Source organism: Ursus maritimus, unplaced genomic scaffold (assembly GCF_017311325.1).
Source record: "Ursus maritimus isolate PB19 unplaced genomic scaffold, ASM1731132v1 scaffold_24, whole genome shotgun sequence".
NCBI classification, from domain to species: Eukaryota; Metazoa; Chordata; class Mammalia; order Carnivora; family Ursidae; genus Ursus; species Ursus maritimus.
In genome coordinates, this window is record NW_024424897.1 from 45,668,605 (window position 1) to 45,682,271 (window position 13,667).

General features: G+C 43.7%; 1 protein-coding gene across 1 annotated transcript; it reads right to left on the reverse strand.

Moving 5' to 3' along the window:
* Positions 1 to 2,499: 2,499 nt before the first annotated feature.
* Positions 2,500 to 3,453, reverse strand: LOC103667142 (olfactory receptor 3A2-like). Its single transcript, XM_040639910.1, has one exon. It carries the CDS (start codon positions 3,439 to 3,441, stop codon positions 2,500 to 2,502), a length of 942 nt encoding a protein of 313 aa, XP_040495844.1. The 5' UTR covers positions 3,442 to 3,453.
* Positions 3,454 to 13,667: the final 10,214 nt, after the last annotated feature.

The window sequence follows — 13,667 nt, forward strand, 5'->3', positions numbered from 1 at the left end:
TCTCAGAGCGGTGGTTATAGCCCACATTCCTGATTTTTACTCACAAGAACTTTGCCCTCTGACAGAAGCTCATTTTCTTTAACCCTGAGATGTCTGGAGACCCAAGAATATCAGGAAAGAGACATACACCATCTCTGCTTCTTAGACTGTATCAGCAGGCATTGTCCCCAAAGGCAGGGGGGCTGACAACTTGGCTGTGCCAGTGGGGTTGTGGGAGATGAACTCCCAGCGCACACATCCGCCCTCCCTCTCCCCTATCAGCTCAACTCTCTGTTCTTCCGGGACTGGCTCCTAGCCAGAGAAAGCAGAAGAGTACCTAGACTATTTTTCATTATTATACCTTCAACAAAACTTAAACTTTATTTCTTTTCCTAGTTAGAAGGCAGTGGGATTGGCAATAGCTAAATTGTGGAAGGAGCCGAGATGCCCTTCAACAGATGACTGGATTAAGAAGTTGTGGTCCATATATACAATGGAATATTACTCAGCTATCAGAAAGAACGAGTTCTCAACATTTGCTACAACATGGACAGCACTGGAGGAGATAATGCTAAGTGAAATAAGTCAAGCAGAGAAAGACAACTATCATATGATTTCTCTCATCTATGGAACATAAGAACTAGGATGATCGGTAGGGGAAGAAAGGGATAAAGAAAGGGGGGGTAATCAGAAGGGGGAATGAAACATGAGAGACTATGGACTATGAGAAACAAACTGAGGGCCTCAGAGGGGAGGGGGGTGGGGGAATGGGATAGGCTGGTGATGGGTAGTAAGGAGGGCACGTATTGCATGGTGCACTGGGTGTTATACACAACTAATGAATCATCGAGCCTTACATCGGAAACCGGGGATGTACTGTATGGTGACTAACATAATATAATAAAAAATCATTAAAAAAAAAAAAAAAGAAGGCAGTGGGATTGGGGGGAGCCCAACAATAACATCAAAGGTGCTGTTATAACATGACCACATGCTGATGGGCAGTGATTCCACAGTATGAATTTTATTCTCATCTCCCATCATCATGCATTCTTCTTTTTCTCCATACTCATCTTTTTGTTCAACGTTCCTGAGGCATCTTGTTTGCTAATCCCAATTCTCCCACCCTCTCTCATCTCCTGTTCTCTTGGGTTCTTTCCCTAAATTCTATCCTTCCTTCTTACCCCTTCTGCTCACCACCCTCTCCTGTCCCTCCCTATATCCTCATGTTATATCTTCATTCCTCCATTCTCATTCACTCTCCTGTGTTTTCTTCCCATCCTCATCTCAACCTGGCCTCAGTTCCGTGGCTCCAAGAAGAGATTACAGTGAATCCAAGCTCCAGATGTAGCCATAGGACAGACTTAGGGATGAGACAGCAGAGGGGCAGTGGAATTGCCAGGACGGGTAAGGAGCCTTCCAAGGGAGGCCGGAGAAAAGATGCAAATTAGAAATGGATGAACTGAAACATCAAAGTGAGAAATTTCTCTGGATTGGAGCTGTACTGATGTATTTATAAAGTTAGAAAAAGGCTTCACTCCCAGAAACTTCATAATGGGCATGATTTCTGAGCTAGGAGATTGGGGAGTCAAAAAAATAAGACTTTGAAAGAAAAGGTTATATTGTACATTCCTCACTGAAAAAAACAATAGAAAGGAGCTGGTTTTAGTATAAATGCGTGTTCTTCCAAAGGCTTTATCACATATGTGAACAAGAGGATTCATCCAATAACAAAGACATGGCAGGGGTGCAGGTGGGACATTCCTTTTCTGACATGAAGATATATCATGTATGCATTAATATCATTAATGTAGTTTTAATTTAGTGATCTCTTTCTCTGTATAGACCCTGTCTGTCCATTGAGCGTCCCACTGGGTTCTTGTGTGATAGTGAAGAGAAGGAATTGATTTTTTTTGGAGGTGAAAGGTGAAGTGTAGAATAGAATAAACGTGGCCCTGGGCCAATGGTTTAAAATGGTTTTCTGCACTCTGATCTAGATGGAATATTATGTCCCCACCAGAGAAGAACCTCACAGTGATATTCTTGGTTACTTAGGTTAATTGGTTACCTATTAGTTAAACAGCCTTTCCCTGTAGGGTACTGTTGTCCAGAACTACCCAGCTACCCAGAAAATGAGCACAGCCATACACAAGGTAGCAACTTACCCAGGGCAGTTGCTCATATGCCCCTAACTTATCTGTTTGTCTTGATAGCCCTTTTTGCTATGTGATATTCCACATGATGCTTATTTATGTATTTTGTCTCTCTTAAATAGAACGTGACTTGCATAAGTCCAGAGACTTCTGTCTATTTTGTTCACTAGTCCTCTAAGTGTCTGGATCATAGAAGTGATTTAATAAATATTTGCTGTATGAATCAATTATGTAAGACTTACAAATACATTACACAAACCTTCAGGCAGTGAGAGATATGGTTATGGACCATTTCCCCAGATTATTGCCTTCACGGGAAGTTTTCCTTGACCCGGAAAAGGCAAGAAAGAAGGGATACTATCAACCCTTAGGTCAGTGACTGCCTCCCCACAAGAACCCGCCACAGGGCACCCTGGACATCAGGGTTCCTAAGGCTGTAGATAAGTGGGTTCAGCATGGGATTGATAACAGTGTTAAAGACCCCAACCCCTTTATCCTTGTCTGAAGACTCATCAGTACCAAGACGCATGTAGTTGAAGATACCAGTACCATAGAAGAGGCAAACCACAGTGAGGTGGGAGCCACATGTGGAGAAGGCCTTCTTCCTGCCTTCCACTGAATGGATTTGTAGGACTGCATCTGCCACATGTGCGTAGGACACAGTGATGAGGACCAAGGGGGCTACAGCCATGAAGGCTGCTGCTACAAAGAGCAGCAGCTCGTTGAGTTGGGTGCTGGAGCAGGACAGCTGGAAGAGCTGTGGGAGGTCACAGTAGAAGTGATTGATCACATTGGGACCACAGAAGTTGAGGGTATTTAGGGCAATAGTGTGATTTAGTGCATTGGTGAAACCTAAAGCCCAGGACACAGCCACCAATATCCTCTGGACTGTCTGGTTCATTCGGGCGCTGTAGGTGAGGGGCTGGCAGATGGCCAGGAATCGGTCATAGGCCATGACTGTCAGCAGGAAGCAGTCCATCCCAGCCAGAAGGTGAAAGAAGAAAAGTTGGGTGAGGCAGGCTCTATAGGGAATTGTACGCTTGTGGGACAGGAGACGAGCCAACATGGAGGGAACAGTGACAGTGATGCACCCAACATCCAGCACTGATAGGTTCCCCAGGAAGAAGTACATGGGGGTGTGGAGCTTGGGCTCTACCAAGATGGCAGCCAGGATGCTGAGGTTGCCTCCGACTGTGACCAGGTAGGCAAAGAGGAAGACTACAAAGACCACAGCCCGCAGCTGTTCTGTAAGGCCCAGGAGAATGAACTCAGTAACAGACGTCCTGTTGGCTCCAACTTCTGGATCCATAAGTTTCTGTAAGGAAATGTCCCAGGAGGGGAGATATCAGTCCACTCCAATTTATTTTTTCAACATAAATGTTTTAACCCACCCATGTTCAGAGCCTAAGGTAAGTTCTCAGCTGTCTAGGGGATGATATCCCACACCCCAGGTCACACCTCACTCACTGACATCCTCCTTCACCTCGATAGCTTTACTTTGCCCTCGGCTGAGATGCCTGAAACCATCACCACTTTGTCCCTCCCATCGTCTCCTATAGGAAAGGGTCAGAATACTTGGGAAAATGAATTAAGATAAAAGCAGACTTCCTCTTTAAATGTAGTGAGATTAAGATGGATGTCTCCATTTTACTTTGAGGGATTAGCCCAAACCAATCAGCAGATTTCAAAATAGAGAAATTAATATTTCCAGAGAAACCAGAAAGCATTTGAAAACCCAGGTTTCAAAGCTTTTAGAGATATTGAAGATCAAGCAAAGATACCCCAGGACTCAGACCCATGATTGCAGACGTCAGGTAGTTCAGCCAAGCACATTTCTCCAAGGGGAGGGACGCATGCTGAAGTACAAATTCAAAATCCCTACACCAGTAAAGTGCTGATGTTCTTGGTGCTAGCTAAGCCTTTACATTAGAATTCGAATAACAGCCTAATTAAAAGTTATTTGTTCTTTTTCAAAAAGATTTTATTTATTTATTTGTCAGAGAGAGAAAGAGAGAGCACAAGCAGGGGGAGCAGCAGGCAGAGGGAGAAGAAGGCTCCCCGCTGAGCAAAGAGCCCGATGCAGGACTCAATCCCAGGACTTCAGGATCATGACCTGAGCCGAAGGCAGACGCTTAACTGACTGAGCCACCCAGGTGTCCGTAAAGTTATTTATTCTTTTTATAGTATCTGCTGATTGCCTCTGGAATAAACAAACAAACAAACAAGCAAGCAACAACTGTAAGCATGACCTGTAGGTGAGCTGCAGCTGGGTGCAGTTAGCTTTCTGCATGACACAGCCACCACCCTTTCACTTGTCCTTGACTCAGGCACAGTGACTTAGACCAGTAGGTCTAAGGAGAGATCCTCAAATGAAGCAGGTGCATATGTAGAGAGCCAGATTGAGCCAAATTTTCCAAATCTTACAATAAGATCCTGATGAAAAGAATATCAGTGTCTCTATTGCCCACGGAATAAGCAGAGCGAGAGCACCCTGAGTAATGTTATTCTCCTGCATAGAATACACTGGAATCAGAGGGAAGCAGTTGGAGTCTGGTGACTCTAACAGAAGGAAGAGGGTGATGGGCTCACATGGATGAAAAGTTGGTTGCAGTGATTTTAAAATACCCTTAAAATTGTGGGATCACATGATTGGTGAGATGGAAGATTGTTCCCAGGCATACTCATCATTGATGAAATTGGTAAGTGCTTTGCAAATGGACAAATCAATGGATGGATAGCAGCTCTATACATACATCATAGTAAAGAACAATTAACTACTCTCCATTTCCCCTTTCAGGTCCATTTTAACATAAGCATTAGATTGCGACCCTGTGATTTTCTACCTCCTTGCCGATACTGTTTTCTCTACCTGCAATGGTTCCTTTCCAATGCTACCTCCCATGTATTTCAAGACTTGACTTAAGCTAGTTTCCTGAAAGTTCCCTGTTTCAAAAGTATCTCTGTCTGTTTGTCTCTGTCTCCTAAGCTCTTACTACACATTATTTCATGTAACTTATTACTGTTTATCTTCTTGCTTATTTTTTATAGAGCATATCTGCCTACTTCTCTGTAAGTGACATGAGGACCAAAAATATGTTTCATTCAGTTTTGCAATAACAATACTTATCATATGCTTTACATAGCAAGTACTCAATATTTATTAAATAAATAAGTGAATGGTTCAAGTGTTCATAGGATTGCAGAGAAAGAGAGCATCAGCATGACCTAGAGTTGTCATGGAAGACTTTCTGGACAAATTGGAACTCAAGCTAGGCTTTTGTGAATTAGTATGGTTTACGGGGCGTGTAGAGGAAAATGCAAGGTGCAAGTCTGCTGCAGAGACTACTGCTTTCCTTGGTTTTATGGGACAAGCAGGTAATGTAGCTATACACACACTAACATGTTTCTTTTCAGGTAAACCACTGAAAAGAATAAGGCCCTTAGAAGAGGCATACCTTACAGATAAGTAGTTATAGCTAGGGATAAAAGAGCAACAAAGCAGCCGCCACCAACCTGCAAATGGTGAGAGATGCAGCTTGCTTGAAATCAGTGGGATCCTGGAAGACCTCTGATCATCCAGAGACATCCAGAGTGCCTAAGGGGTCACCATGACGCCCATCATGAGGAGCCTTCCCGCATGACGATTCTCAGGTTTGTTATGAGTCCCAGGTTCTCCCTACTGAGCTATTACAGCTCCCTATCCTGGAACTCCAAACAATCCCTCCACGTTCCCAGTGGGACCTGGGACTGGAGTGAAGGTTCTTGGCTGCCTGATGCAGTGGGTTCTTGGCAGTGAACCAGACCCAGTGAATCCCTTCATCCTCTCTCCTAAGAGTAACATAGAATAGGCTTCTAAGAAATGCGGCCTTTGGCAAAGGGGCACAGAAAAGGAGACAGGACCTTTGGGTTGTATCCTCTGATCTTCCCTTAAAACATTTTCTTTTCCCAGGGGCATCAGTTGCACCACATGAAAAGTCAGGTGTGAGCTAATGGCAGCGATGGAGGCTCCATGTCTATTTTGTAAGGGCAGGGTCAGGACCCCTGGGCATACTCACCGAGGCATGGGCATAGAAGCCAATGAGGCTCTTCAGGAAAGAAGATGAGGAGCTATGCAGACCCAGTTATCCACCAGAAAGTAAGTTCCTGAGGGAAACAAGCTGACGTGCTCTCAGTTGTGGGGCTATCCTCTTTACAGTGTTATCCCTCCCAGAAGAGAGGAGACAGATCGGGAGAGAGACAAGTTGTTTTGTAAACAACCCTTCCTAGACATAGCAACCATGCCTTACACCTTCTGGTATTTAGACTTTAAAAAGGAAGAAAACAAGGCTTTCTCTCTAGCTCTAGCTGTAGAGGAGGTAGTTTGGGAAGGTGATCTAAATTCCGCTTAATGGCGGTGTCACTGAGGTCTATAGAACTTGTTCAAATCCTCAGAGCCACCCAGGAAGCTAGTGTAAGCGGGACTAGATATAGGTTTGCTGAGGGAGGAGTTTATTTTTCAGATGTCTACCCAAGCAGAGCTTTTGAGCAGAGATAAGCGAATTTCCAAACTTGCTTGGACCTGGGGATAAGGAGGAGGCCCCAGAAGAGAGGCAAGAGGGAGAAACCCAGTTTCCTAATGAGTCCTCAGGAATGTGGTGCTTTCTCCCTCAGGGCCTTGTTAGTTGGAAACCCCTGGGACTGCATCTTTGGTATGTTCAATGACTCGATGTGGGGGTCGAAGAGCTATATCGTGCGAGGAGGACTCCTGTGGAGTTGCCTGCCAACACGACTGTCTAGGCCAGGCTCTGAGGGATTAAGAGCCCCGGTGAAGGCCACACAGAAGATGTGGGAAGGTTGAGGGGTGTGTTCTCTGACTCCTGTATTTACCACTACCTACTCAACACCCCTCTCTCTCGAGAGGGTGGGTGCTCTGTCTTCTCCCACCAGAGAACCCTTCTATCATAGGAAATGTACTGTAGACAGACCTGTTTTCTTGTTACTAGTGGTTGAACTTGGACAAGATGCTGTACCCTTTTGAGCCTCAGTTCCCTCATCTGTGAAATGAGCATATCTTCTATCATAGAGCATTGCTTGCAGATTAAATAAAATAAGATTCACTAAGATGCAAGTAAGAGTTGCCAACATGTCAACATACCAACTGATAACATTTACAGGTGTTTGTTAGGTATATGGTAATATGCTAAGCACCTTATGAGCCTGAAGTCCCTGCGAATCCTCATACTTCTAGGAAGCACGTTGTGGTAGACATTTCAGATGTCTGAGTCACATCTCCTTCAGCCTTTCTTCTAATTTCAGCTGTGGTTGGGTTGGACATTTCCCAGCAGGCTGCTGCTTGTGGCCAGGTGACAGAGGGTAGCCTCTTCCTTGGGATTCTCTGATTCCATGAATAATGGCGGTGGGGGTGGGGTACTTACTAGGTCTGAGCACGTGTACTCAGAGTGCAAGGAGCACCGTAACAGCACGAAAGGGGAGCCAATGAATAAACACCCCAACACGCCCTCCTTAGACAATTCCAGGAGGCATTCCATACGCTCACGCTCAACCGAGTCTCCGCTGGATGTCCATAGCAGAGACTTTGGTGGTAACCCCTCAGTCAGGTATGCTGCTTCTTTCTTTGTCTCCTCATAACCTGTCTTCCTCCCAGGGACCCCTGCTCCCTGAGATGACTTCCCAGTTAAGCACACATGCATCTTGTCTCAGGCTCTGCTTTTGGGGGAGTCTGACTAAGACAGCTACTACTGGGAGTAGCCCTAGGAAGCACATCCTCCAGATGGGATTCTGGAACTGGACCATTCAGCACTGTTTGGGAAGGTGGGGTTGGCGATAACCGTAGCTTCATTACTGAGACTGAGTTGTGGTGCGTTGGGGTGAGGTACAGGCGAAAGGTTAAACACTGGGTCATGTGCTAGCACTAGCACATTCATATGAGGAGAACCATGGTAATTATAAGAATTGTGGAGTTTTAAGAACTAAGGGTAGCTTCTGTTAACTTTCCTGGAAGTCTGAAGAAACAATGATAGGGACAGGTCAGGCAACGATCAATTTAGGATATGTTGTGAAAGCCAGAAAACTTCCTTGGCAACGTTTCATGAGGCATTAATCTTCTGCAGCCACAAGGCAGACAGCACTGAAAATTGGTTCTCGTACCTAATTGTAAGGGTTACAAAACTACAAGGGAGGCTGAATGTGCGGTTTAAAGGGAAGGGCACCTCCTGTGCTAAATCCAGGGCCCTGCTAAAGAAGGAATGAGACCCTGAGTCTTGGGATGGGGATATTTGAGAGGTTGAGCATGAGAATTTTGAACCCCCAGTCTCTCTTGTAGCCACTTGGCAAAAACATCCCTTCCCCTTCGCTGGTGGAGATCAACCTCCTTTTGTGCGATGGCCATGAAAAGACCTCATTTGAAGCAGATGCCTTACAAGATGATTCTTTCCCTCCTCAAGAACATTTCCCGTGTCTTCTCTGTACCTCCAGAATAATTGGGATTGGGTCTCAACACATTCTGAGAAAAGCAATCCCACCCATGATGCAAGAGAAATAATTTACTCACTGAAAAGAATCCCATACCTGGCCGTGAGAGGCTGAATAATGCCCCCCCTTGATATCCACATCTTAATCCCTGAAATCAACTTTATATGGAAAAATCAGGATCTCGTAAATGTGGTTGCTATGGGTCTTCATCTGGGGAGATGATCCTGGTCCATTCAAGTGGGTCCTAACCATCAGCCCAAGAGTACTGACAAGAGAGAAGATGAAAGATATTTGATTATAGAAGAGAAGGCAACGTGAAGATGGGAGCAGAGCGGTAGTGAGGGGACCACATGGCAAGGAATGCCAGCAGCCACTGGAGGCTGGAGGGGACAAGGAATGCATTCTCCCCTGGAGCCTCTGTAACAAACTTTCCTTGCTGACATTTGAAGTTAGCCCTATATGATTCATTTTGGACCTTTGGCCTCCAGAGCCATGGGAGAATACATTTCTGCTGTTTTAAGTCACTAAGTGTGTGGCAGTTAGTCACAGCAGCAGTAGGAAACTAATACACTAGCCAAATTATCCTGGCAGGAACTGGAAGTGCCTCTTGTTTATAGAGGAGCAATGTGGGAGTGGGTCATGGGGGCCGAAGGAGTAGGTGGAACGTAAGGCTGAATAGGGAGAGTTAATCAACAAGGAAGCACTTTTCATGATTCATGATTTAACATCCCGGCAAGGATGCCTGAAGCCTGTCCTAATAAACTGCAGAGATGTCTCTTTGAAGCTGAATGTTGGTTATAGGACCTCTTTAAGATCTATAGGTTGGCAGGCCTACCTCTGGGAATGTGTCTTCCTCCAGGTCCTTGTGGGCACAAACGTTCCCAGCCCATCACTTCAAGGTTATGGGGTCACTTTAATCTACAGTTGGATGGAGGTCAGTGGGGTAACCTCTGGGTGCATAGAAGAATGTGTCTTCTGGTGGGTCCCTGCACAAGCAGGAGTATTCCCGGCCCATGACTGTGAGGTGCAGGAGCCAAGTTATGGGCCTTTTCAGTGTCTTCAGTTGGACTGAGGTCGGAGGGCCTGAGAGGCATGGACGAATGTGGGGCGCTTGTCCCTGGTGGGGCAGGACTGGCAGCTAAGAGGGGTGGAGCTGGGTCATGGGCAGCTTCAGTATCCACAGCCAGGGTCAAGGTTGGCAGGGCTATTAACTGGGGTGCAGGTGGGCGTGATTTCTGTTGGGTCCCTTGGCAGGTGTTGCTGGTGACAGGACCAAGGCCAAAAGGAGCTGTAGCTGAGTTCACAAGGGGACCAAGCTGCTTCCAGGTCTGTAGCCAGGACTATTGTTGGCACATATGCTGCCTGGGCACAGGTCTTCCTTCTCAAACAGCCCTCCCAGTCTTGGGTTCCACCAGGGTCTCACAGTCTCCTACCTAGAGCCCAAAACTCCCACAGCAGCATTTTCTGTCTAAAATATTGTTGCTGAGGGAGGAATGTGAGTGGGGGACTTCCTCTTCTGCCATTTCACAGTCTCCTATTTTATTTACATATGTATCTACTCATATATATATATATATATATATATCATGTACACTGTACAAGCAAACTTGTATTTTACAGGATTGGGGCAACTTTTATCAACTGGGGGAAAAGTTAGAACACACACAAAAATAAATTCTTTGTATTTTAAATATTTGACTTAAATATAAATGGAAATATACTAGAAAAACATCACTGACAAATATTTATACAACATTTAGATGGAAATGTCATTTTTTTCTAAGTGTGTTGGAGCAAAGAAGATAAACTTCATGAAAATGTCAAACTTCATTTGGGCAAGAGAAGCCTAAGCAACATAAAAGACAAATGGGAAACGGGGAATATATTTGCAACATACACAGCAAGGAGATATTACCCTAAAACCGAAGTGTTTACACCAATTGTTAAGATAAACTACCTCCAAGGTGCAAAAACATGAACTGGCAATTTTGAAAGCATAAACACAAATAAGAAATAAATATATAAAAATCAGTTGACTCATACTCATAAAAAAGAAATTAAAATTAAAAAATAATGCAATATTTAATCTAATTATCAAAGATAAAAAATTCTATATATAACACCCAGTTAAAGCAAGTGAGGTAAGAAGCATTCCTACAAACTGCCAATCAAGATGTAAAGTGATTTTTGGCAAAGAGAAAGGCAGACTATTTACCAAGTTTTAACTTTGTGTTTCCTTACATGGGTACACACAGATACACACACAACCTTTATGAATTTAACCAGTGAAATAATTTCCGTTCTATGGAAACATATATTAGCCCCAGTATTATTAGCAATTGCAGAAAGATAAGGAAAGAAATAAAATCCATAAGGATTTGTTAAACAGATTATAGTTTATACGTAAAATGGAATATTATGCAGCCTTTAAAATGGATAAAATTGATTTGTAGGTTGATATGTAAAAAATCATAACATGTAATGCAGAGAGGGGAACAGCACATTGCAAAACAGTGTAGTGTTTCACTTGCGCGTGTGTGTGCGTGCAAGTGTGTGCTTGTTCATTTGTGTGGAAAGCTAAACAACTATTTCCACTAGGTCTTTTTTAAAAAAATTGGATTACTGAGGGAATGGTATAAAAGAGTGACAATGACATTCTGTATTGTCTGAACTTTTACAACATGACGTAGTACATGTATGATAAACTTTTTAAGTAGCAAAAGATTGGAATAAAAATTTGGAATAAAAAAAAAACCTAGGCAAATTCCCAAGGGAAGGTAATCTCCAAATTTTTAAAGAAACCCTATGATCCTGGAGAGTAGATGAAGTGCCAGGAATCAGTGTCTTGGGTCATCATTTATGATGTTGAAACAGTTGATCCATTTTACTCCACTAATTACACATGAAATCAACCCTTGAGGCTTGAGATGAGTGTTCATATGGAAGAAAGGTCAGAGGCACAGGGATTTTTGGAAGCAAATAAGTGCCCTTTTGCAGCAGTGTTCGATGCTGGTGAGTAGAAAAAATGGTGGTGAAAGATGTGGTAACTCTTCGGGGTAAACTGGGTGAGACAGTCTATTCATTCAGACTAGCAGAATCAGAGGCATGACAAGTGGAAGAACCTTGATGGTTTTATTACCTGTGCCTCTGTCAAGTACTGCCAGACAACAAGTACATTGCTGATGAGAGGAAGTGATGAGGTCAAGACCATGCTGTAGATCTTCCTTGGCAGTTTTCTTGGCCCTTTGAGGAAGCTCACTGTAGCCGTGAAGTTTATTTGGTAGCTAAGAAAGGGTCAGGAAAGAGCTCTCGTTTCCCCATGCCTTTTGATAGTCTTGGCAGGCGTGACTCAAAAAGCAGAGAGTAAGGGGACAGGGTGGATGGTTAGTGACACATTCTGATGACATTTTAGAGATGCAGGTGGATAAAATACCCAGCACTTCCTTTCACTCTTTGGCCATCTTGTAAGCCTCCTTAACTTCGAGGAGCACCTTCTGTTCAGAGAAATGGAAAATGAGTCCCCTGGATAATTTTTAGCACTTTCAGTGAAACTTAAAATGTTTTTTTCTCCTCGGAAGAGAGGATAAGCTACAATGATGGTATTAGTTGGGGTTGTATAAATGGGTTCTTGCTGGACATACAGAACAAGAAGCTGCCCTGTACAGAAGCCCACCTCTTTCATCCCTGACTCACTAATTTTATTGCCCCTCTTCCTTCCTCTGACCTTTTAACTGTCCCAAGGCATCTTATCCTATTTCTCTAACTTTCTCATCTCCACTCTCTCTGTACGCCATCGGGTCCTCTCCAGTGCCTCAATCTTTTCTTCTCAGCCCATTTGCTTGCAATTTTCTCCGATTTTTCCCCATTTCCATCTTTCTTCTTCATTTTCCCACAAACTTTCCACCTCTAATCTTGTTCTGCTTCCCTCCCTCATGTCCTTTCTCTTCATCTCCATCTTACTCAATCCTTTCAACTCTTGCACCGCCATGAAAACTCATGGAGAAGTCATGCCACAGGTGCAGGTCAAAAGGATGTTTTAGAGAAATGAATCAGGAAACATCAGTGGTTTGGTAGAGATTCCTAGAATGGGCAATGCATCTCAAAGAGAGTTTAGAAGGAAAATACAGCCAAATACAGACTGGACAAAAGCCTGGGAAGCAGCATGCAAGATGAGAGAATGTTCTAGGTTAGAGACTGCTCTCCTACTGAGAAGGGAAATTTTAGGGGAGGCCTCACCATATCGCTTTATTTACAGATACGGATTATCTCAGCAGGAAGGTTTGGGGACTGAGAGTGAGGATTTAGAGAGGAAGTTCATATTGAGCAGCTTGGGGTTTTTTCATGTTTGAATAATATTTACATTACAAAAGATTATCTTTTCAAAAGATTTGAAGTACATCAGGAAAGATAGAGGAGGAACATTCATTTTATAAGATTTATCATATGTGTTAAGGTAGTTTTAAAAATTTGCACACAGGGATCACGCTCTTCAGAGTTACTAGAGAACACATGCCCAATGCAACTTCCCCTCTGTCCCCTCTATACCCCATGGTATCTGTGTGATAGGAAAAGATCGGAGTGCTTTTTTTGCTTTGTAGAAACCTGATGGGAAAAATAAAATGATTCTGATCTCAAGGCCCATGTTTTATAACCAGACCCTCCATACCTGAACTTTTGGGAATCACATGACCTGCTAGTGGGTGGGAGTGGGGTGGAGAGGATTTTGATCAGATATTTTTGGGAATCCAGACTATAACCAACTTGTGGGATATGTAATAGTCAAGGATCTGAGGTTTCACTTCTACACAGAAAAGGGAGCATGCAGGGACTGAAACTGTAATTTGTCAAAGGGGCTGGCCTCAGCAGAGCTTACACACCTATTGTCTATAAATTGGGCACGACTGCTTTGGGAAACAATAACTATTATCCCTAACAAAAAATCCTCATATGCAGGGAGACAGAAGCAATTATGGACCATTTGTCTTAGTTACTGGCTTTAGAGTATTTCTCTTTTAGTTCAGAAAGAGAAAAGGAGGGAGTGACATTCCAGACCTCAAGATCTTG